The 26,269-nt window shown below is 41.8% G+C and overlaps 1 protein-coding gene across 3 annotated transcripts in view; it reads left to right on the plus strand.

Moving 5' to 3' along the window:
- Window positions 1-26,269, plus strand: part of TBXAS1 (thromboxane A synthase 1) — a 267,511-nt gene that overhangs the window by 151,126 nt on the left and 90,116 nt on the right. For all 3 annotated transcript variants that reach the window (XM_048502133.1, XM_048502134.1, XM_048502135.1), the window contains one exon: window positions 13,201-13,317. In XM_048502133.1, coding sequence (XP_048358090.1) covers window positions 13,201-13,317 — 117 coding nt within the window. The remainder of the gene's footprint in view (window positions 1-13,200; window positions 13,318-26,269) is intronic.

Raw genomic sequence — 26,269 nt, forward strand, 5'->3', positions numbered from 1 at the left:
CATTTTGGAAAGAGAATTAATCTGCAATATAATCAACAGTTTCAGGAGGGGGTCTTTAGAGAGTGGACAGGATTATAGTCTGTTCCACTGTTTAGTATATGTGTTATTTTGCTCCCAGTAAATTAGCTATGGTATGTCATTGTTTCACACTATATTTTGTTTTATTTACATTTTTGTAATAGTGTAATCCTAGTCTTACTGCATTGTTTACTAGATGTTTTATGGTGTCTGACTGCATTGTTTTCCATTTTGTAATCCACCTTAACTCTTGGTAAGAAAGGCAAAGCATATGTGAAGTAAAAATGAAATTAAAAAATATTCCTGGCTTCACCAGGTATTGGGGTAGATCTTTCTTTACCTTGAAAGAAGTTATCTGTCAGAAGAGACAGTGCTGAGATAGATGAGTCAATGGATTCAGTATAAAGCAAGCTTCATATATTCATATGTTGCTGATGCAGCAGTTCTATGTCAATGAATCCAAAGTATGTGCCACTTTTTGATGTAGACTCTCAAGAGCTATTATGGATTAGAATGCTTTGAAAGGGTGGGGAAAACTCACCCTTTAACCATTCAGGTGATGAATTTGTGAGAGTGCATAAAGGCTGCTAAGGGCTTGTGAATCCTGGTGAAACCATTCTTATGCTGTACCCTATATCTTTGTGCTAGACAAAACAAAAACAAACATGCATTACTTATTCCTATAAGAAATGGTTTAGCACCTTCTCCATAAAGATGCATGCATAAGTGCCATCAGGTTGCAACTGACTTTAGCGTCTACAGCAAGGGCAGAAGCCAAGGTGGTTTGCCATTACTTTCCTCTGCAGAGCTTTCCTTTTCCCATTCAAATATTGACCCTGCTTAGCTTATGAGATTTGACGAGGTTGGGCTGTACCATCTGCCATTCCTCCCTCTGTGAAGATACGTGACTCAAAAGTCAGTTGAACCGAATAACTTGAGCTACTTATCTGTTACAAAACCAGCAGGTTAATTTTGCTATTGTTCTTGCTGTCAACAACTTATTAGGACTTCATAGGGTTTTCAAGGTGTGGTTTGCCTCAGCATCACTCTGGTATTCCTTGGAAGTCTCCCATTCAAATACTAGCCAGGGTCAGGGCTGAGAGTGTGTGACTGTCCCAAGGTCACCCAGCAAGTTTCCAAAGTGTGAATGGGATTCAAACCTGGGTTTCCTAGGTCCTAGTCTAACAGCTTTAACCACTACATCACATTGGCTCTTTGTTTTAGCATTTTAACAACAGTTCAACTTGCCAGTGAAGTGTATAGGAAGATGGGGCACAGTATATTTCACAGGGTAATGAGTTCCACAGGGAAGATAACACAGCTGGGAAGGACCAGCTCCACACCCTCACAGTTCTCATTTTGACAGAGGGTTCTGTGGAGCAAAGTGAGGCGAAGGCACATATGGGGTAGAATGCTATTTCTGTCAGCTCTCCTGAGGCGATATGCTTGCAATAACTAAACGTTATTGCTTCTAGTGCCATTCTGTGATACTTGGCGGGATTGGGAGTGTCTTGCATGAATGTTTTGGCAGAAGGAGCTGTGTTGTCATGCAGTGGGCATATCATGGGAGCCAACTGGTCTTGCTGTCAAAACCAGGAAGAAATGCCTGGATATTACCATATTTTTGGCTGTTCCATTCTCTTTATTATGAGCATGTCAGCAACTTAGGAAACACTTATCCAAACAAAAGCTTGTAAGCGGACTTTTGAGGCTAACCCTTGTTAGGAAAGCACTTTAATTATGTGCTTAGCTCCCATTAGTTTCAGTAGGGCATGAAGATTTGTTTAGAGCTAAGTATGTACAGTTCAACTTCATTTGTCTGAATGGCCTGGAGGACATCCAAAACATCTGGATAATCTGAGTTTTTGGTGTGCTGTTTACATTGCCATATGGTCTCAGGAGAGACATCTAGTGAACTTGAGCAAGAACTTTTCAGTTTGGATTTTGAAGCCTTCTATCAATTCAAGTACGATGTTGCTCTGTTTGCTGCTGTTAGTAAATTGGTATTTAATATATTTATTTATCACCAACAACATTCTAGATTAGGAATCACCAAACTTTTCTTTAATGAGAGCTGCTTCTGCATAAAAACAACTTATTCTCCACTTCCAGATTTCCGAAATAAAGCTGTTTTACACTCCTTTCTAGATGCAGCAAGTGATGGCACCCCCCATATCCACTCTGGTAGGCCACACTAGAGTTCTGGGCCAACCACAGAAAGAAACTCATGACCTAAGTATGCCATGTGGACAACTGTCAGAAGAACATAGTTAGCACCTGGTTCAATAATTTAGAGGATTACAGGAATGTAAAGACTGGCCTGGCCTTCCTAGAAAAGCATCTAGAATCACTGGGGACTATTTTACATGTGACATTATTTAGGTATATACCTAAGGCTCGTTACACACAGCATATTTATAACGGGTTGCAGTCTTTATAAATGAACTTGTTTTCCCAAATGGAAAATGAATTCATTTATAATGATTGCAAATTGTTATGAATATGCTGTGTGGAATGAGCATAAGTGATTAAGTATATACTTCAAAATGTTAGGCATAAATGCAAGAAACAAGTGTCTGTCAATAGGTTTGACAGGTACACTTGTCAGACAACTAGGATTGATTATGGCTCCTAGTACCTGTGGATGTACCTGTGACAGCAAAACCAGATTTTTTATTTGCTGTGGACCTTGTGAAACAGAGGCTCCTTCCGCACATGCAGAATAATGCACTTTCAAACTGCTTTCAGTTCTCTTTAAAGCTGTGTGGAATAGCAAAATCCACTTGCAAACAGTTGTGAGAGTGGTTTGAAAACGCATTTTTTTGCGTGTGCGGAAGGGGCCAGAGCATTAGAAAGTTTTGGCACTGGGCTTCCAAAGCAAATAGCACCATTAGAAACTACAAACTGTTTCTTATTTTGGGATGTGCTCTTTCCTTTATAGAGGACTATATGGCTAGATAGTTTCTTTCTTCTCTGCTTATTGGGTGTGTGGAGATTGCTTTCCTGAATTTGGTGTATGCCTGGCAAAACAAAATGCAGGACTGAATTGTTTGAAAAGGGGCCTGAATGTAAACAGAAGTTAGTGTGGAATTATTAACAGGGTCAATTCAGCACTGATATAGTGCTGCATTTAAAAAGTATATCTGAATGCACCAAATGCTTTTCGGGGGAAAAGGCTTTTTTCAAGAATCAATGCCAATGTAGTAGTCTTTCAGAATCTATATTTCTACTAGCATTTAAAATCAATACCCTTAACTTACGAGAGTGTTTGTCGAGGAAGTATAAATCATTAATCCTTACGCAGCAAACAGCTTGCCATAACACAAAAGTTGGCCAGGTGGGGTTAGAAATCAGTGGGTACTTTTCTGCATGAGAAAATAGCCTATTCAGTGGGGTAGCTTTGGCAAGGGCCCGCAGAAACCTTTATTTGACATTTAGTTTCTATTTGTCTGCTGTTTGCCTTGCTTTCTCAGAAGTGTTTGCTCTGCAGGTGGGTTGCAGTCTTTTAAGTCTTGGCCAGGATGCTTTCACTGAAGAGGCCACCTGATACTTTTATTGATTGTTACGGCAGCAAAGAGCCGTGGAGCGGGCTATTTAAGAACAACATCAGGGTGGCTATAGCAAAGATCTTCCACTTACAAGGCCTGCTCTGTTTGTCATCTGAGTCTGAGGCTTGGCATGCTTGGGAAAGGGGCAAGAGGTCTAGAAGGTGAGGCTTGTGGCTGATCCGCTTGTTACGATAACTTTTCTTTTTGTAGTTAATGTGGTACATCTCCCTGCTTGGGATGAATGCTTGCTCCATTCACCGTGAACAGAAGCTTTGCATACCCTCACTTAACCCACAGGTGTATGATGGGCGAGCATCCTTAGAACACTAACTCCCAAACTACATGTTGGAAGAGAAGCATTAGTGTGTTACCAGAAGTCAGAGGAAACATCCAAATCAGTCACTCATGCAAACTCTGTTAAAGTGGGCCCCTCGGAAGATGGGGAATTTTTAGCCTCACACATTCTTAACGTAATTTTTTTGACTGTTAGAGTGAAGCAGGGCTGGAGCGAGGGGGAACTGCGCCCGGGGCATGTGTGCGCCCCATGCCCCTTCCACGCTCCCACCCATCATGCCCCTGCCATGCCCCGGTGTGCCCCAGAACACCCCCGCCACGCCCCCACACTGGCGTTCCTGGTGCATCATGGCTCCAGCCCCCTTGGTGCTACGTCACTGGAGTGAAGGACCTTTCCAGTTTTTAATTTAGAAGAAAAATGGGCTTCTCCTGTCACAAATTTAGTGCCAAAGTAAAGCGTTGAATTCAAGCAAAGTTTTAAAAATAACTGCTCACAGCACAGCGCATGTGGTCACTGGCCCACAGTCTTTGAGAGATCAAAATCCCCTATTTCAGTTTTAGCCAGTGTTGTAAATAAGTGGAATAAACAAAACTACATGAGGAGCTGGTATTTTTTAAGGTAAAAATGTTCTAACTAAGCAATACAAAGTTGATACCTGTTAATAAGCAGAGTTAAGAACATCAGATGGATTAAATGCTGAATGCTAATAATAGTGGCTGGCAGCGTGCGCAAATCTCTCTTAGAACGGCAAGTCAGATCAAGTACAACTTAGATCAAAATTACTGGATGCAGCTGCAGAAAATTACACTGCCTTTTGAAACCTGGGCTAGCCTGTGAGAGACCTGATCCTGTGAAGTGATCAAAATTGTTCAGTAACAAAGCACAGCAGAGAAATATGTTTGGATTGCAAGACACACGGCCAGCAACTGGCAGCACCTAGCCTCAAGAATAGGAAAAGGGATTTGCCCCAGAAACAGGAGCGCAGTAAGAAATGTTCTTGTAGTTTACGATTCACTCAGACGTCCGTTACGCACCAATTCCCACTTCAAGCAGACTTTTGCTTCAGATCAGATTTTTAATTATGCAACAGCTTTGATATATGATTTGGGTTAGATTTTCCCTTATGCACCTGCTCTGAAGTGCCTACGCTTTTAAAAGGGAAAGTTCTGCGTTTTCCATGTGCGGGGAAAACCGAACTTTTTTTCACTTTGCAGGGAAGGAATGCACAATGCCTCCTTCGGGTTTTTTCCACCCTCCCCTTTCCTTTGTTCCCAGCCCATAACAGTGATCTCCAACACTTGTATCATCCCACCTTCTTCCCATTTTTCTGCTGACCCTCTCCTCATCCCCTCCAACCTCCATTTTTGTTCTGCTCTGTAGTCATGTGACTTCTGGTGGAGTTTATTTTATTATTTTTTACATTTTATTTTGTAATACATTGATGCATCAATGTACTAATAACATGAAAAATGTGCCTAATATCTGTCAACTGCAACTGTAAGACCTCTGTTTGTCTGGAGATCTGGGAATCCATGCTGGCTTCCACCAGCCCTGGAGGGTTTGTTGTTGGCCATGCTGACACCAACTTGGGGGGGGGGGGAGAGATCCCACCAATCCCAACTTGAAATTTGGTTCAACTAGCAACCATCAGTGCATCAATACCTAAATACTACATGAATACTTATTTTTGAATTCTACTTTGGGATTTCGTGGGGCACTGTCAGTCCTGCTGGTGGAATGGTGGAATATGCTGTTCCTCTTATGTCTCCATGAGTAACAGAACAAGAAACCCAGAGAAAGAGACCTGGAAAATCTTTCACTGGAATAGACCCTTAAAGTCCCAAGTGCTATAGCTTGGAAGGGATAGTTCTAATGATATGTTTGTTCTATGTCTTAGGCTAATCAATGCAGGCATCATGGGACATTTCTCTTTTCAGATGACATACTGATTCATTTAAAAGTCCTACCATGTGGATTTTTGCCACCTCAGGAACCTACCCCATCCATTCTGTGATGGTTTCTTGTGATCTTTTTAGCCTGTAGCAATTTAACCATTTGCACTGTAGTATCAGCAGAAGAAGGTTTTTGGGGTTTTTTTTACAACTGGCCAGACAGTCCTGGTTCTAAACTGTCTGAAAGAGCAGGAACTATCTAGCTATCCTTGTCTATGGTAGATTTTTCAAAGTACAACTTCCTCCAGAGTTCTAGGGAAAGTTTTTTTTAAAATCCTCTGGACCATGTATTGCAGATTGACATTTACAATAAACAGCACATATGGCAGGTACTCACACTAACTATCACCATACAACTTTTCTCCTTTAGACTAAGCTTAAGTCTTGCCTCATAACCCGTAAGCTAGCCGTCTTGTCAAGATATGAATAAACATTTCTAGAGCCTGCCTCATTCTCTGGCAGACTGAAATACTAGCTCTGACCGTTTCGTGCTCATTCCTTCCTTTTTCATATGTTAAGATTTCACTAAAGGAAATGTTTTGATTTTTTTTTCCCATTGGGAAAAGATCAGTGGCAAAATTAATCAGGCTTCAAGCTAGCAGTTGGTATGTATTGGAAAGCATTTTTAAACAAAAAGTACACTGAACTGAACTCTTGCTCAGTAATTTCAATAATAGATTGCCAAAGTGAACTATATTAAGCCTTCCCAATTAAAATCATTTTTGAGTCAAGAACAATGAAGAATTTTACTTCAAAAGACTAATTATTAGCTTTACCACAAAATTTAAGCTGAACTCTGAAGTCACCTTTCTTTGATATTCAGAAATTTTTTAAACTATTCCTCTCTATATTCATCTTTGGTATTTTGTGGTAGTGATAAAAATAATTTTGTAAGAGCATTCTGTCACTTTAAAATACTGAACAGAGACTGAATAATCGGTTCTTCTAGATTTGTGTTTAAGCACCTGCTTAAATGCTTATTTCAAGCAGAGTGTGGAAAGGTTTATGCAGACTCTCACCATCCGTGGATCTGTGACATTATTTCACTTATTCTTGTGCAGTCATGTGATACTTTCCTTAGCTTGTTTTAATTCCCACTGTGCCATCTTTTCTCATTACATTATAACCTTTTGCTGAATTTTTTGTACTTTACTGCTAGGAGATAGCTGACATATACCCCTCCTCACCCACCAGTATGTACAGATTTTGTGGTGATCCTGAGAACAGATTCCTTGCAAACAGAGAGTCTCTGTTGTAAATGCTGAAATGGCCTTTCCCGGGGTGTTTTTCATAGTTTTATCCCAGCAGTTCTGAGTCAAATTAAGCAAGACGCTGGTATTTTGAAACTCCTGGGCACCTTTTCTTCATAAATTGCAGCTGCATGGGGCCTTGATTTGGATTAGACCACAGCAGGAAGAAGTGGGTTTGACCCCTTTCCCCTGCACTATTTTCTTGAAATTTGTCCACAAAGCAAACACAAGGGTAATGTACAGAATGTGTGGGCAAAAATGGCAAGATGTGTGATAGAAATTTATGCACTTGTGTTCTGTCTCACAGTCAGCTTGCCATTCTTTCACCACTGACTTTTCTTTTTGCATTTTTTAACCCTTTCCAAAGCCACTGTGGGGCAGAGCAGACAAGCTGCTTGACTTCCAAATGCTGACAAAACACATCGTTTCCTGTTGCTTCACTTTTTCCTGCAAAACGAAACACCTAAATAGGAAGTATAATTCTTTGCCAAGGTTTGTTGCTCCTTCCTACCTTCCCCAGCATACCCAACAGCAGTTTTTCCTGCTCTTCTGGCCATCGTTTCTTAACAGTGAAAAGAGCTTTGTTGTGTGTGTGCTTTTAAATGTTGCAGGTCTATCACTGCAGCAAGGGAATGGTCTATTGATCTATTGGATACCAGAAAAAAAGAAAGGGGAGGAGATAGCCTCCTCAAATGGATTCTTCTGGGTACCATTTCCGAATGATCAGAAGGGCTGTGTGTGTGTGTGTGTGTGTGTGTGTGTGTGTGTGTGTGTGTGTGTGTGTGTTTAAATGCTGCAGATCTAACACTGCAGCAAGGGAATTGTCTATTGATCTGTATAACATGGGGGGGGGGAGAAAGAGGGGAGGCAGCCTTACCAGTAGTTTGCAAGAAACTTTCTGTAAACTACTTTCTTTGTGATATAGTTTGACCCCCTTACGGCTGCTGTTCATGAAGAAAAAAATGCTTGGGATTTCTGATCATGGAACTTCAGTATATTGTTTGGTTTGACCTGTTTGTGTGATACAATTGAGAGCAGAACAACATGCTTCATGTGGTTTGGTGAACTTTTGCCCAATAGGTGTCTTCACGACATGAAAGAATTGTTTAAGCTTTCTCCCCCAGCAGTTGGTTCACTGAAAATCCTCCTCCTACAAGCTACTTTTCCATGAGAGATAACAGATACAAGTCCACAATAATGTTTTTTTCTAACAGAAAAGTAGGCTCAGGAGGATAGTTGAGCAATCCATCCCACCTACTCCCTGGTCTATCATTCATTCTGAAGCTATGTGCAGCTGCTTGACTTGACTGAAGAGATAGCTAAAAAGAATGACTAAGCTACATTTAAGGTGTACTTCTGACCTTACCCAGTAAAGAAACCAGTGAAGTGTATACTGACTTTCCAGTGGTCCCTTTTAAGCAACATATCTTAGGGCCTAGCTAAACATTATGTTTTCCTTGAATGCCCTTGGACATTATGTTTTCCTTGGTGGTGTGATGTGTTCTGAATTTCTGTGCCTTTTAGGAGTACATGGGCTCCGTTCAGAAAATGAAAGCTTAGTTGTTTCACTCTGGGCCTTTTTTCTTGAGCTGAATGGCCAAAGTGGTACCGCTTGCCCCACCAAGGGCTGGGCATGGATATAGCACCCCCTCCTCCAGAGCCATTTCAAGGAAACAGCATGTGGGGAAGATGTAAGCCTCCTCTCACCACATGCCGTGGTTTCAGTCCAACTTGGGACTTCATGGACAGAACTTCAGAACACAGCTCTCCACCCAACCCAGGAATGTCTCTGGAAGAAATATAGCAGTGGTGGCGAACCTTTGGCACTCCAGATGTTATGGACTACAATTCCCATCAGCCCCTACAATTGGCCATGCTGGCAGGGGCTGATGGGAATTGTAGTCCATAACATCTGGAGTGCCAAAGGTTCGCCACCACGGAAATATAGCATGTAGTTGGGCACTAAGTGGGGATTTGCATCCATGTCTTTTAGGCTCAAGACAAGCACTAGTTACTCAACCACATCAGTTCTCCTAACTATACTTTTCTTGTTGAATATATGAAGCTTCAATTGGCAGCAGCTCTTCAGGTTAGCAGGCAAAGAAAGGCATGTTCCATACCTGCTACCTGAGATCTTTTAAATTAGACTGAAACTGGGACTTCCTGTGTACAAAGGATGTGCCCTGCCATTCAGTCATGCCTCCTCTATTTGTGTAAATGTATACTGGATGGCTACTTCCATTGAAAATATGGTATAAACCACAATTTTTAAAGAAATAGGTGATAGTTTTTGTTGTTGTTTTTTCAAATCGCAAGCATCTTCATCCTAGTATCTACTTTGGTTAAATTATTTTGTGGGTTTTTGCAGTCTTCAAAATCCATAAAAACTATTGATGGGAAGCAGGGGCTGGATGAAAGATATGAATGTGTCTGCCCCATGTTGGGTCACTGCTGAAACTAAGCTGACATAGGTCGAATAAAAAAGCAGTGTTTTTTCCCCCAAAATGTACTCCTATTTCTTCCAGTGTCCCTCTTTGACGACCTTCCTTTGAAACTCTAGGGAGTTTCCAAACCAATTGCAGTGAATGACCAGCTGCTGTTAGAAGCAAGGAATTTTGTCTAAGCTTCCACAGTGCTGGTGGCATGAGGACTACATGTAGAACCAAGAGTTATCCCCCTAGGAAAGAAGAAGAGTTTGGATTTATATCCCACTTTTCTCTACTGTAAGGCATCTCAAAGCGGCTTACAGTCACTTTTCCTTCATCTCCCACAACAGACACGTTGTGAGGTAGGTGTGGCTGAGAGAGATCTGCGAGACTTGTGACTAGCCCAAGGTCATCTAGCAGGTTTCTTGTGGGGGAGGAGGGAAACTAACCTGGTTCACCAGCTTAGAGTCCACTGTTCATGTGGAGGAGTGGGGAATCAAACCCAGTTCTCCAGATTAGATTCCACCTGCTCTTAACCATTACATCACGCTGGCTCTCAGTGCCTCCAAGCCGACCATCCCCACAGAATTCCCTCCAAGCAGACATTTCCCACCTATACCTATGTGAGCATACCCATGTTCTGACATTGGCTCCTGATAAACTGTTTTCATTTGATCCTGGGTAGTCAGTAAATTACATTGATGGTAACCCATTACTCTTTTAAAAAGGACTTTTCCTTTCCTTCAACAGTTGCTTAGCCTGTTTCCTCTTCAGTCTGACACTAAATCTTTTCCCATTGTGCAGAAACACACACTGTGTAATTGTTACCGCATAGCAGGAGGCATTATCCATTAGAAAAAGTGAGGAGACTCTTAAATGTAGATGAACCATCATATTGCCATTATTTCAAGCTTGTTATGACCAGCAGATAGAGTATAAATCATTTCTCAATTTTTCGCATTTGGGACTTAGATTATAATAATGTGCTGTGGTCCTTTTTACCGCAGCACGGTCAAAAAATTAATTCCTCCTATTGAGAAAGGAATGTCAAAAAAGCACAAGTGTCTCTATGCTACTTTTAAGCTTGGAAACTGGAATATCAGGACAATTGATGATGGTTATAGAACAGAGTGACCAGGGGTTTCTGAATGACCACTGACTGTGAGCTACACAAACTGAACATTAATGTTGTATCACTACATGGGACATTGGTAGCTGACACAACACAGACTGTCTACATGAGACCAACTACACATTTTATTGTGATGGTAAGGGTATCGGTGACCATCATGGCAAGTGTGGGGATACACATCTCTGTTTATCTGCTGGAAACTCTATTGTAACAACTCCTACATACAGTCTTACGTATGCTGGCTCAAAAGAAGAAAATCAGTTTTGCAGTGCCTCTATTTGACTTGCTTGAATATATGCATGGTTGAATGAAAAGAGATTTCTCCTTTTATGTCTAGAACACAAAATAGCTCCAGATAACAATTCTCTACCAATTTATGTTGGCTGTCATGTTGTATATGAGATCAATAACAATGACTACAGCGTATATTAGTTATAAGCTCACAGATAGCCTTTCATCACTGATACACTGTTTAAGTCGTGCAGATGTTGTCAGAGCACATTGGCAACCATCCAATTTTGCTAGCCAAGATCAAACTATGGTGCATTGTTGTTTGTTTACAGATGATGGCATGCTGGATGTTTGGAAAACAGAATTGGCTATAAAGCCTGAAGACATACTTTGCATATGCATGCTGCATGCTTCTTCTCATGATAATCATTTTCTCTCATTAATGCTTTGTCCTATGAAGAGGGTTGCTTGTGATAACCTTGGATGAAACTGTGCTACTTCTAGCCTACAACTGTTGATGACTTATCCTATAAAGAGGAACTAAATATGCTGAGAAAGCAAGCCTCCATTATTAGCAGATGTAGCATGTAAACCTGGGTATCATCCAGTGGGTATAAATGATTGCCAGTATGAAAAGACGGACTCAGAACTGAATTGAATGGAATACTTCAAGATACTGGTATACGTTAAGAACAACATTCTGTCTGATATGTTATTCATTACTATGACTCAGTTTCAAAGAGCCTTCCTGCTTGTTCTCTTGTAGGTCCTTTGCCTGACTTGGCCACACCTTTTTCTCAGGGTTAAATTAGACAAGATGGCATCCCTGAGTTCAGAAATTAATGTCCCCCCCGCCCCCAGCACCATTTTGGGTGAGGGAAAAAAGGATATGGCAGGAGGCTCTGTTCCCTTCATGCCACTGTGGTCCTGACAAGTGCTAAAGGAGTTCCCCAGTGGGAACTCACTCTACAAAATGGAGGTGCATCCCCAAGGTGAAGTCAAAGAAGCTTGCTAGTCTAATTTTGCCCTTAGTCTCTATCAGATTTTTCTTCTGGCCTGCTTCTTAAAAGAATCTTGTACTTACATGGTGCAACTTACAAATTCCTAAATTAACATTTAAAAAAAAACAGGGGCTCTTCTTTAAGGACAGTGACAAATTAAAATTATGCATTCATCTTTCCCTCTTTATTAGTGTCTGGATTTCCCACAACCTAGTATACCTTATTTAATTTTTCAGCTCTTTTATTATTATTCAGTGAACTGAATTTCAGAATCCTGAAATTTTATTTCAATCAAAACAAATTCTTGTATTTTATTCTTAAAACCTGACTATCTTGTGACCTGCTTAAATCCGTCGATCACAATAATATCACTTAATAATGTACTCTGTTTGAAGTGATTTCCTGTGGGTTTAAGATTTCTTTCTTTTTCTTTTCTTTTTTTTGGGTTTGTTTGTTTGAATATGTCATGTTACTATTTTCTTTTTGACTTCTATTCTTTATATGCTGTGGAACTTTAAGAATTGTTTTATTCAGATATACACGATGCACTGGAGTGCATATACTTTTAATATAAGTATATATTGGAAACTTTTAATCGCTAGTTTGGAGAAGGAGCTACTGACATCAGATTTAAGTTCACACTAGACTATTCTATGCAAAATAAAACAGAAGGCACCCCACAAATTTCCCCAGATTCTCCTTTTAAATCTACCCCCTTTGCATTGGATTTAAAAGGAGAATCTGAGGTCCTCAGTATAAACATAGAAAGTGATGTTGTTTCAGGGTGGGGGATAATCCACCCCAAAACAACATCACTTTCAATGTTGTTTTAACTGGGGACCCCAGATTCTCCCTTTAAGGTGGATTTAAAAGGGGAATCTGGGCTCCCTAGTCTAAACACCATTGAAAGTGATGCTGTTTGGGGGTGGATTCCAGCATCACAGCAGCGGTGCATGGGGGGAGGGCACAAAATTCAGATTTTGCACTAGGCTCCATTTTCCCTTGCTATGCCTGCCAGGCCTCGGAGAGCTGCTTTTATAAGCACTGAGGCCAGGGACAGGGCTTGGGGAGGTGTGGCCATGCCCCCAGGGATGGATGGGGGCATGGCCTCGCCCCCGAACCCCCCATAAAAAATCTATACCCATGTCACTGCAAGGCACTGAATAAGAGCGTGAGAATTTGCCACTGACATTCTTTAAAAATATTGCAGTCTGAATGTTATAATTATTTTCATTTCATACTATTTCATCTGACTTCTTATTTTGGGGAGGGGGCAATTGTTTGCCTGTTTGTTAATGGAGTAGAATTTTTAGAAAATACCCATCTGCTACTTTTGTCTTGAACTAGACTCCAGCCGTAACATCTAAGCCGCTTGCAGACAGCATTCTCACCCTGCGCGACGAGAGATGGAAAGAGGTTCGAAGCCTATTGACCCCAGCCTTCAGTGCTACCAAGATGAAAGAGGTAAACCCCAGTGTGCAGGTGTTCCTATCCCATGTACAAGAAGCTTTTCTTCCCCTCTCTCTCACTGTGTGCTGTGTTGTAATTGATGTGTAATGATTGACTGCACATCATCCAGGGCAAAATTGGTAATAGCACATTGTTTTGCTACATATAAGCCAATGCTGTTTTTGAGGGAGAAGAAGAGTAGAAGAAGAAGAGTTTGGATTTATATCCCCCCTTTCTCTCCTATAGGAGATTCAAAGGGGCTTACAAACTCCTTCCCCTCCCCCCCCAAACACCCTGTGAAGAAGGTGGGGCTGAGAGAGTTCAGAAGAACTGTGACTAGCCCAAGGTCACCCTGCTGGCATGTGCGGGAGCGCACAGGCTAATCTGAATTCCCCAGATAAGCCTCCACAGCTCAAGCGGCAGAGCGGGAAATCAAACCCGGTTCCTCCAGATTAGAATGCACCTGCTCTTAACCACTACGCCACTGCTGCTCAGAGAGTGTTCTTTGTTTGTTTTGTTCAGTATACCAGACTGTTTACCAGAAACATAAGGTGGAAGACATTGTTTGGCTATGTTTCTGCTCTTGCAGAACCCAGCAAACTCTGGACTCTGCAGCTTGCAAAGCAACTAATCGTATGATACTGGACATCTGGAAATCTCTTGGAGTATGGCTCAAGGGGCAAATGGCAGTGAGAAGCAGATTTGTCCTGTAGAATGTGATGATTCAGAATGATTGAGGTGGCATCGTTTGTTCCATATTCCCGGAGTGGAAATCTGTGTACATTTCAGAAAAGGATATTGTAGAGTTGAAAAAGGTACAGAAAAGAGGCATTGAATCAACTGAGAGGTTAGAGCCCTTTTCAGAGTGGAGGGAAAATGACTAAGAAAGCAAGTAACAGATAGAAAAGTAGCCAGAGATAACATTTTCTCCCCAACCCCTCATACTAAAAACTGGATGCACCCAGTTGAGGTTGATGGGCAGAATATTCAGGATGGAAAAAAAGAAAGCACTTCTCATAACACTCTTCACTTATCAGATTTACTGCCACATTATAATTAAGGCTGTGGTTTAGGTGACTTTGAAACAGGGATAGACAAATTCATAGAGGAGAGAACCATTCATTACTATTAGCCATAAATGGAAACACCATATTCAGAGACCATTTGCATCTAACTACCAGTTGCTGGTAGGCAAAACCAGGGGTAAGTTTTGGCTCCTGTGCCTCTGCATTCAGGTCCCTTCCTTGGATATCTGATTGGCCATGATTGTGAGAATACGGTACAGATTGGACCACTGGTCTGATCCATTAGAGTTCTCCTTATGTTCTAATTAATGTTTGGGTTGGGATTTGATAGTGAGGCTCCTCCTACCTTCTGCATATTTTGGCTTTGTTTGGCTCTTACTAGAAATGTGAATGCTTATACATCCAGGAAGAGAGCTGCCTCCCAGCTCCAGACAGCCTATTCCATCTCTCTCCTTGCCACAGACATCCACCCAAGGATGCTGGAACATTCCACAACCAGTAGCTCCACCCTTGGACTTACCAGCAGGAACAGGGACCTCCAGGAACCCAGGAGATGGGAGAGGCTGAAGATAAATGGCAGGAGAGCTTCAGCAGCAAAAACAAGACTCAGTAGTTACAAGGAAAGGGGTGGAGACAGCACAGCCCTAGCCAAGTTGCAGTTAGCAGCCCACTGCAACCTTAGAGAATGAGGTAAGGCTGGAACAGCCCCAGCCAGGCTGCAATCAAGGAGGAGGGCCAGGAAGACTGAAGAGCCAGCACCAGGCTGGCAGGGCAAGACAGACAGCTCGCCAGTCACTAGGAGGCTGAAACGGGAGTCTCCCAGGAGGGAGGTAACTTCCTGAAAGGGATAAAATAGAAGCAGGACAAGAGAGAGGTGGGTTGGTGTGATGCAGAGGCTCAAGCTTGCAGGAGTACTGTTAACTACTTGATGGAAGTAAACAGCCTGTGAATAGAAGCCAGAGTCTTATTCGATCCAAGAGGGCAGCTGAGCCCCTATGAAGCTCAGGTGGCCCATCCTGCAGGGGTGGCTGGCAGAGGGAGCATTCACATTGTGTACAAGAGAGTGGAGTAGAAATTGATTTAACTTTGGGAGCTATTTAATACAGAATTCTAAAACATACTATGTCAGTAGGTTGTATGTGGGATGGGAGGACAATTACTTGATATTAGGAATAAGAATGCTGACACTATGCTATTGTAAAATCTTTTGAAAAAGTTAATTAAAAAGAACACACAATAGGATCTCTATTACAGATTCCACATATCTGATTAACAGTGACACTTATTTGCTACATCTGGCACTAAGTTACCCAGATAAAAAACAAACTGGAAGCAATTTTTAAAAAAACTTTCGGTTCAGAAGAAGTAGAAGGATGCAGACAAAATAAAGGCAATATGTAAAACTTGTCAGAAAGACAAGTAATTCTGGAATATATGTGACCTCAGTGCAGGGAGATAAAGAAGTGTGAGTGTGTGTGGGGGTATATTCTTAAGTTCTAAACTTCTTGTTACAAGTAAGGGCTCTCTTTCTCCCTCTCTTTTTGCACTACCTTTGAGTTAGGAGATTGTGTTCTTGTAAATTGTGCCTAGAATCAGGCAACTGTAAACAAGCCTTGAAAACCCCACACGGTCAATTGTGACTTGATGGCCCTCTACCACCAAATTGAACCAGAGGCTGAGCATTTATACCAGTATCATGCCAAAACCATGAAATGTTCATGTGTCACTGAGAGTTCTGTGAATTCATGAAGATTTGCCTGTGTATAAAAAAAAGTAACATGAAAAAAATTCTAACCTGTGATCCAGTGTGTTGTAGCCCATACCCATGAGATGAATTTTGCCCTTCTGAGTGATGGCAGAGTGGCTGTAGTGGTATATGCAGGATGCAGGATCTCCAGTGTGGAACAGTAAGGCTGATTATTTGATGTATTCTATACCAGCCTAGTTCCATTTACTTAGTTTCATTTCCTTAATCTGGTCCCTAAACCTGTACCGACAGGAAATATTCCTGTGTGTGGAAATGGACTCTGAGGGAGAAACGACAATTAACCTTTGCTTTCTTTAATAACCTGCCCATAACTATTAACTGCCATAGAAAAGGACTTTGCTCTCCATCCAACAGATTCTTTTTGATTTACTACCTCACATTTGTCTTGAAGGGATCCCTAAGAGTGAATTTCTCCCACCCCAATACAGAATCGGTATCGCATAATGACTTTGAACTTTCCCTCCACGGGTTTTCAATTCAGGCAAGTTATTTGGCTTACTCCTTCCTCTGCAAACCGGGGATAATGCCCCTGATCTACCTTACAGAGTTGTGGTAAGAATTCCAACAAAGGATTGAATGTGAAGTGCTTTTAAGACCTGAAAATGCACCTTTATGCCAATAGATCTCTAGGACTGGATGCAGTTGAGAGACAGTCTTCAGACTGAAGAAGAAAAAAGATGTCTCAATAAGGTTGCGCTGACACCAATTTCCCTGTACATTTTTTTAGTGGGGAAGGCTCAATTTATGCTGTGACAAACTTGTCTGCAATTTAAGTTCAAAGGCGTGTTAAGGTCCCAACTGGTTAAAATTTCTTAGAGGGGCGAAGTGCTCTTTCTTTGGAATTTTATGCTTAAAGAGTAAACATTCTCCTCACTCTGGTGCCTGGTTTGTGGCTGTAAACATTTTCCAGTGGGCAGAAGCCTGTGCTGTTTTGACGTGTCACTGTCGAAATCCACAGTAGCATCTAAATGTGTCTGGCTCCTTTAGCTCTATAGACAGCTGTTGCTTAGCAACACCCGCTGTCACCTCCTTATTATAGTAAATTCTAATTGGCCATAAGCCTGGCAGGGATCACGGATTAATCAGAACTGACAGTATCATTGGTTATGCATCTAGACAGCCGACTCTGTCCCTAGTTTTGTTAGCAAATTTCCTAAATCCTTGGTATTTTTAAAGAGGGGAATTCAAATGACTTTTTGTCAGTAACGGTGAATAGCTGAAGAAGAGTCTTTTTTGCACCGCTTAGATGGAAATTAATCTTCCTTACTGCAGGTCATCAGCACAGGGAAAATCCTTGCCTTCAGTTCAGCCTAACAAAAGATAAAGTCCTGGTTTGTACAGAGCAACCCCTGCTGGCTTGAGTCAGACATCCTTTTGCACCACAAATGATTCCTTGGACGTGGCTTTGCAGGAATGGATTTCTGTGTTTGCTGAGTTAATTATTTAAGGGGGAGAAGAGAAGGCACACTGTTGCATCGCTGTACTGTTGTGAAGGAGCATCACCGGCTGCTTAAGCAGAAGGGGAGCAGAGACTTAGGGCACTTTCACACATGCAGAATAATGCACTTTCCATCCACTTTCAATGCACTTTTGCAGCTGAGCGAAATAGCAAAATCCACTTGCAAACAATTGTGAAAGTGGATGGAAAATGTATTATTCTGCATGTGCGGAAGGGGCTTCAGGGATGACAAGAGCAAAACATTTTATTTTTAGATTCTTTTAAAAGCTCCTCAGTTTGCAATTCAGAATGTAAAGACTGAATAATAGGATGTTACAAATATTGTAAAATTGGGATTTCCTCCCACATTACTTTGCTTTATAAAGAGCAAAAGACTATAGGGAAGTGGCTACAACTATTTCCTCATGGGCATGCCCTTCACTTTTTCACAGAGAATTGTCACTTCCCATATGGAAGGTGGCTACTCTAAGGCCATTTCCTCACAGGCCAAAAAAGCTGGTAAAAGGATGGTACAAACAGTGTTTGGGCGGAGAGTTCGCATGGCCGCTGCTGCAGAAATGACTCTTCAGCAATGCAGCAACGCTCCAGCAGCCCCACAATGGTTTATTTGAAAATTGCTCACTGAGTGAGTCTTTTCAACAATGGCGCTCCGAAGCCAGCATCGTTTGAAGTGACTGCCAGGAATTGGTTCCGCAGAGCCCGCCCCCACAATGGTGGTCAATCCTGGTGCCGAACGCCCATGACGTCTACCCTGGGAAAAAAGAACGCCATTTGCAAAGCGCATCTGTGCAAAGTGCCACGTTTCAGCCAATGTGCTACCTGTCCACACAGCACCTGCCCATGCTAACGCTCTATGGCAGTGGTGGCGAACCTTTGGCACTCCAGATGTTATGGACTACAATTCCCATCAGCCCCTGCCAGCATGGCCAATTGGCCGTGCTGGCAGGGGCTGATGGGAATTGTAGTCCATAACAACTGGAGTGCCAAAGGTTCGCCACCACGGCTCTATGGCTACAGCGCTGCCAATAACACCGATGGCACAACGGTGTTATTGGCTGTGCAGAAATGGCCTTAGCAATATTTGTAGTACCAGCACATGATCAATAAAGTACATGGTGATAACATAGTCCTTCAGCCTTCAGGGTATACTATTACAACCTAATGAAATCGTTGCAAGTGTCATTGAATTTTTTTTTAATTTAAAGAATTCATTAATAAGGCAGATTTAAAACAGAAAAAGTAGCTAGCAATTTAAAATGCAGATGATAATATTGTGTTATTTGAGGCATGCTGTACTGGTTCCTTTTTTGTAAAAAAAAAACCTTAACTTTTTAAAATTAAAATATAGCCATTACATTTTTAATGCACTGGGAGGAAGAAATGAGTGCTCACACAAATAAATGCCATTTTCAAAATTTGTGTTGTCTTTTGCTGGCCTCTGTTGTTGCTACAGGAAAACACAAAGAGCATTCCTGTTCAGGAAACATGCCTAAAACAGCTCTGTTGCTGTTTAAGGTGATTTATCTCTTTCCACTCATTTTTATCTGGCCATTATCGAATTTATAAGTCAACCATGAATTTGTTATACGAAATCCACTGCCCTTCCTCATAAAAAAAAATCCTCATACTGTACTTATAGCTTCTGAAGTAATGGAAATACTTAACTTTAGAGGCACTTATTCAAGTTAACTGACGTTAAATCAAGTTAGCTGAATCAAGTTCTTCTGTGAAATGAAGCACATGTGTCTACTGCAAACAGATACACACGGGACACAGAGTTACAAACTTTTATCAGAGTTGGAATGTATGAATGGCTTTTCTTATTTCCCCCCTCCAACACATCTTGGCTAAATTAATCTAACATGGGAGTTTAGTAGTCTGTAATAGCACCCCATGTGGCAGTACTAAATTCTTTGGCTCTGTACATTCTGTAGTTTGGGTCCTTTATCTCAATCCTTGAAGTGTTAATCTGTTTCATTCCCTCCGTTGGATGGGAACTTACCTATACAGGAGTCTCCTTTGAAGACACACTCACATATATACCGGTATACTGCACATGCACACACTCTCAGCTGCTTTCTTTTTGCTGTTTTATGTTGATTTACTCTTCTGCAGTATCTTGGTCCAACACCAGGTTGTTATACAACCAATCTCAAGACACTGTAGACTTTTTAATGAATCTACAGTTAGATGCTACAGCTCTATTTCAAGCATATGAATAGCTAACTGCATGAGTTTTAGCCTCCTTTTAGATTACCATTCTAAACTTGGCATTATGCATTGTTGGCTTGATTCTAAGCGATTCAGGAACAGGTGTTTCATGCAATCATTACAGTCCCTCTGTGAGCCACCTCTGAAGCTCTCTGGCCATTTCAAACAGCACTGCACTCTCCCCCTTCTTTAGCTGTGCAGCAGAGGCGTAGCTGGGCCAAACTGTGCCCGGTGCGCATTCTATATTTTCCGCCCCCACCCCGCAGCGCCTCCCCTTCCACCCTACCCACCCTTACCTTAGTTCCTTTCCTTTTTCTAGAACTTTTTCAGGCTGCAAAAGCCTGTTCTCAGTAAAAATGGCCTGATGGGAAACTATACTTCCCAGGAGACCTTGTGAGCCCCAAGGTCTCCTGGGAACTGTAGTTCCTCAGGCCGTTTTTACTGAGAACAGGCTTTTGCAGCCTGAAAATGTTCAAGAAAAAGGAAAGGAACTAAGGTAAGTGTGGGAAAGGGGGTGTGGAAGTGCCGTGAGGGGGGAAGGGGGAGGGGCCTGGGGTGATTTTCTGCACCCCCAGGCATGTGCCCGGTACACAGTGCACCCCTGTCCTCTTGTAGCTCCGCCACTGCTGTGCAGTCTTTTTTGGCTTTTTAAAAACTTTCTAAGATTAGCACTATAGCATCATAGCAACCCAATGCATTAAAATGCTGGTGATATAGCAGCTCAGTGCTATATCATCAACATTCAAAAGCATTGGGTTGTTATAGTAGTATAGTGTTATAGCGCTAAGCTTAGAACTTTTTTAAAAAGCTGGAAAAGAATGCTGCGCTAAAATGGGCAGGGAAAAGCAGCTCTTTCGGAAACGCTTCATACATATTAAACAGCACACTGCTGTGATTCAAGAGTGCAAAAGAGAACTGAAAGTGGGAGAAAGTAGTTTTCATTTTTAAAAAAATAGGTGAGCCCCAGGATGCCAGTGGGACATAAGCAGCTTTGTCTGAAAAGGCAAAAAAAAATCTGTTAGCAGCCAGGAGATAAAATGGTTGTGTCAGAAATGACACATAAAATTGGTTAGTAACTCGCTCCTCAAACAGATTATAAGAGCAATTTGAAAGGGACCTTCTGTTCTACCCCCTCCCCAATTTAATGTATAAATTCTGTTTTATATTTCCCTTTGTTTCCCCAGTATTGCCATCAGCTTTCTCAAGTCTTATGTTTGTGTTAAGCCATGCACTTTCAGAATAGACTCCTCTGTGTAACCATTTTGACATTTATGACATTATGAAAAGCGTGCGCGTTGCAGGAAACCCGTTTCTTTCAAATAATCTCTCTGTAAACTACAAATGCCCTGATGACTTGATCTAAAACTGTTGTTTTCAAAACTCCAGCACGTTTCTGTTTTGAAATGAAGCAAGTTGCCTAGTTTAAAAATAATGAATGTTTCCTCGTCTCCCTGCAAGCTAGCCAGCATCACTTTGACGGTTGCACAAATCTAGCTTTTTCCAATAGAAATCAGGAGAGGCTAGCTGCCAAAGGGTAGGCTTTTCAGTGTACATAGGGGAAGATCTTTTGTTTAGAGCCCGAGGTTGACAGAACCAAAAGATCCTCATCTTGCTCCTCCCTCCCCTTTATAAGGGCCGGGGCATGTTGTTACTAGGAAATACAGAAAATATGCGTGTGGAATTTTACTTACTCTGCTGTTCTGTTAAGTACTAGAAGAAGCCAACCATGGAAAGCTTCATATCGAAAGGTTAAAGTTTGACAGTGTTATGAGGGAACTGGAAAGGTGTTAATTACCTTATAACAGGAACCATCAGAAACACTGATGGTGTGAAACAGTTTGCTTTGATAGGTCTTTAGAAACTTCTCAAGACTTCTTGGATAGTTGAATATAGATTTATGGAAAAATAATTACATTAATAATTTTATTTTATGTATTTGTTTATGTTATTTATAGACCACTCTTCTCACAAGCACTTTACATGTAGTCAGTGAAATCAACAAAATGGGACATTCAATAATCAATGCATACTATAATATAATGCATCATGTAATAATTATATGACTAATGACTGGTGTGTTTATACAGAGCTATTTACTGAGGCCCTTTCTGCACGGGCCAATAAAAGTGGGGGACAGGTGGGTTACATGAACCCGCCCTCACTCTGTTCCCTTTGCACAGCTGGCTGTCCCATGGACAGCCAGTGCATCGGCTGGCACGCATGCCTTTGCACGGCTTTTTTCCTCCCCGCCTGCCTGCAAAGCCATGATACAGCCCATTTCCCCTGCCACAGATGGGAGCTGGGGAAGGGGGTTTTGAGAATCGCGGTATGTGCGATTCTCTTGTTTAACGTGGCTCACAGCTGCGGCCATTTGTTGCGGCTGCAAGCGGCGTTAAAACAAAAGAATCGCACATAACCCGATTCTTGAAAAAACTGGGTTGTATGGCAGGATGGAGAGTGAGAGGCAGAGAAGGAGGAGGAGAATAAAAGAAAAAGGTGGGGGTAATGTCATCTCAAATCCCTACTTGTGAGCTCCCACTAGCTACAGCCTGTTGTTGTTGTTGTTGTTTATTGGATTTCATAGACCGCCTCATCCCCAGAGGGCTCTAGGCGGTTCACAATACAAGGTAATGTCCAATAGATTACTTAAAACACAGCTAGAAACATTTAAAATTCAATGTGCAGCATAACAATTCACATGACAGTAGTCTAAACCCCATATTGATGGCGCCTAGTCTTAAGGCCGGGAGGGGCTGGCAGCGCCCAAGGATGAAACCAATATGGGCGTTGCCAGAAATAACAAAATATAACAGGGGCCTCATGAATGTTGTATTTTTTCACACAATGGACTCCCCATCTTCACAGGCACCCTGCTGGCTCCCCCTCACTTGCATAGCCGGGATCCAGCTTTGCAAATGGAGGGGGGCTATGGAGATGGAGAGAACTCTCCCCAACTGTACAGGCACCCTGTTGCCCCTGCTTGGCAAGGCTGGGGTGTTGGGGGGGGGCGCAATTTCAGTGTTTGAGCCAGGCACAGTCTCCTGTAGATATGCCTTGTCCATATCTCTTGCCCTGGGAGCATTAGTTTTTTAGGTCTGTTATATTTTTTCACACAATGGGCTTTATCGCTAGTTCAACTGGATTAGTTCAGAATGTCCAGAGCAGGTTAAGTTTTGTGTATGCATTCAATGAGTGAATATATACAAGAGGCTTGTTAACATTTCCTGTTTTGTCATCTGCACAGACTTAGAATTTCACAGCACATACCAAGTTCAAATACTTCCCTCACCCTGCGATAGTTAAATTCTTCAGCAAACTGCCCTGAAAACCCAGTTTCCAGAGTTCCCTGCGGGGAACATTTGACCATTAAACCAGTTTGAGGTGTAAACATGCCTTTAGGCCCATAATGAACTGATTCTTTATTTCCCTCCCAAAGTTAGAGTTGGACTTTTGGGGCTTGTAACTATATGTAAAACTATATCTTTTACATGGTTAGCTGTAAACCTGCTTTAGAATTTTCCTTTTTGCAAACATGCAAGGCAAGTGAATCTGACTGGAACAATAGGATATTCTATGGTCTGTGTCTCAACTGGCAGTTAGGTTTTAAAAAGCTGAAAATGATTAACAGAAAGAGAGAACTGCAGGTTATGGTTCAACAGACATTTTGGTTACCTCAGGAAGATACTTGGTGACTGATTTAAAGAAAGACAATCCATGTATATTGATAGTGTGAAAACATAAATTCCCCTTACATTTAGTCAAACCATGTGTCCGTCAAAGCCATTATCGACTGCCAGCAGCTCTCCCATGGTCTTGGTCGGGGTATTTCTCATCATGTTTTACCTGACTTAGCTAGTGATGCTGGGTATGGAATCTGGGACCTTCTGCATGTGAAGCAGATGCTCTGCTCTCGAGCCTCAGTCCTACCATGTTGTATTTAGCTTTTATCTTCACTACATATCCTTTGTTCACAATTCTGTTAATTTAGTGAGAGAGTCTTTACTTATAAACCCACTAATAGCTAGAATAACTGATTATGCGTTTAGTGTCATAGCACAGATACCACAGTGAGATAGCAAGTGAGAGAGCTGGACTAAGATCTGAGAGACCCAAGTTCAAATCCCTTTTCCATCATGGAAGCTCAGTGGATTACCTTGGGAGAAAAGGAGTTTATAAATATCTGACTAAATAGATGTGAGAGGCTCTGAGCCTCCAATATTTTATTTATTTATTTGTGTTATTTATGGTCGAAGACTCAGGACAGATTACCAAGTGATTGCCAAGGCCAAATTGGACAAGGCTTGCTTGATCCTGATTGCTCTGTTCTGGCCCAGGAAGCCTGTTGCTTACTGTAACTGTTGTTCATCTAGTGGCCCTCTGTTCAGGCACATGTTCCTTGCACCTTTCCTACTGTAAGCTGTTATCTAGCGAAAGTGGTGGCTCTTTGCAGTGGTGAAGGAAGATCTGGAGGGAGTGATTGTGCCCCTCCTCCCCAGTCACATGACCTGGATGGGAAAAGTAGCTAGCCCAGGCATGTGGCTGCGGGAGGGGAGCACTGACTTTTAGGCGAAATCTCGTAACATGCTATCTAAAATGCTTTGTAGTTGACCCTTCACAAGTGCAGTGTTCTCATGTGCCTGTTCAGAGGATTACTAGATGAACAACAGTCACGATAAGCAACACTGTTTTTCTCCCTTGCTCCTGATAATAACCAAGTTGCAACATTATGCACCCAATGGAATCTCTAAGTTGACTTCAAGGGGAGATTTATTATAGTTGTCCAGTCTTCATGCTACCATGGCATGGATCAAGGGGTTCATATCAGCTGAGTCGAGGTAGAAGGGCATTTTTCAGGCTAAACTGAGTTAGAAGAAAGCCTTTTTTTGGCAGTGGCAATAACTTGCTTCTCCAGCAGTAATGGTGGATCTAGTATAATCCCTATACTCTTAACCTGTCAGCAAGGATCAGCTGAGTCCCACTAATAGTGGGAAGCACAATGTCCTCCAAGATCTCCACCTTCCCAATCAGAATTCCCTCTTTGTTAGGATTTGTTCATACATAGCTATTTTACCACATCAGACAGGCTATTTTACCACATCAGACAGGCTATTTTACCACAGCAGACAGGAAACAGCTCAAGACCTCTACTGCATCACCAGAAGATTTGAATAAGGAGATATAGAGCTCAGTATCATCAGCATACTAATACCAGGCAACCCCCCAAACTATGACTGATTTGTCCTAGGAGCTTGACATAAAGATTGAGAAGCTTATAAAATACATCATCTTTGGCACTTCTGTGACATTTGCAAATGGAGAAAATCCCATGATACCCTGCAATTGAAGTTGATCCAGGTGATGTCCACAACGCATCCCCGATATAACTAGTGTGAAAGGTTGGATTAATTTACAGGGCCTTGGAAGTGTGTTTGAATGGAAAATTCTAACCTGTCCGTGTCCTAGATGTGTGAAATTCAGATGCCAGTGTCTTTTTCAGAAAGCGACTTCAGAAGGGTTAAATCATCTATGTTGGTGAAGCACTTCAAGGCCTTCAGATGAAATGCGCCTGAATACTTTGCAGCATCTTCATAAGTGTTTGCCAACATTCTTTGTGAGCACTGTTCGTGGTGAAACATAATAAGGCAAGGAAGTATGTTAAGAATGACTGTTTGATTACATTGTACGGAACGACAGGGAAGCTCTTTTTAGTTTTGGGGATGAAAGACAGGAATATATCAGGGAAGATCCTGTGGTTCTAGAACCCTTGTCAGGTTTGATAAATAACTTTGTTCCCTTTTTCAGCTGACACCATCCAAAGTGTATTGATTTTTATTTCTTCTGATTGCACTGCTGTGCTCTTGTCATCTCCTATCTGTGTGTCAGTAGCTCCCCGCTGCCGCTGCTATCTCTTTCAAAAAAAGTATTAAACGCAAATGCAGGGTGTTCCCCAAACGACTGGTACAAATGGCACAAGGGTGTGTATGGTTTTCCCTCAAGAGGGTTTTGATTTTTAATGTGTGGCTGTTGACCAAGATCTTTAAGGGGAATCCACACATTTTTTCCAAGCACTTGGATTTACTGGAACAAATTGACTTTTTAGTAAACTGAAAGACTGAAAGGTTAGAAAGTTACTGGAATACATTTTGCATGAAGGGCAATATTTAGCATAATTAGACAGACCCACTAACCCTTCTTAGATTGCAGGACTGGCCTTTTACTGGGACATTGTAATTGGTTAATAAAAAGGGTACATATGAACGTTCCGTTTTTCTAATGTAGACTAAGGATGTAAGTTCCCAGCCCTCACTGATTGTGAGGGGAAAGGTTGGAGTGGTGTTTCTTATCCATAATCAAAATAAATGGTGAAGGGGGGCGGGGAATCCCCTAAAGGTACCATGGCCTAAATAATCTGACCTAAATAATCAATGCAAAAGCAGCAACTTGGGGAACACAATTTTTAAGGCACAATGTTATGAACAGGAATATACATGTGACTAGAGGAAT

The sequence above is a fragment of the Sphaerodactylus townsendi genome, linkage group LG06, assembly GCF_021028975.2.
Source record: "Sphaerodactylus townsendi isolate TG3544 linkage group LG06, MPM_Stown_v2.3, whole genome shotgun sequence".
NCBI lineage: Eukaryota > Metazoa > Chordata > Lepidosauria > Squamata > Sphaerodactylidae > Sphaerodactylus > Sphaerodactylus townsendi.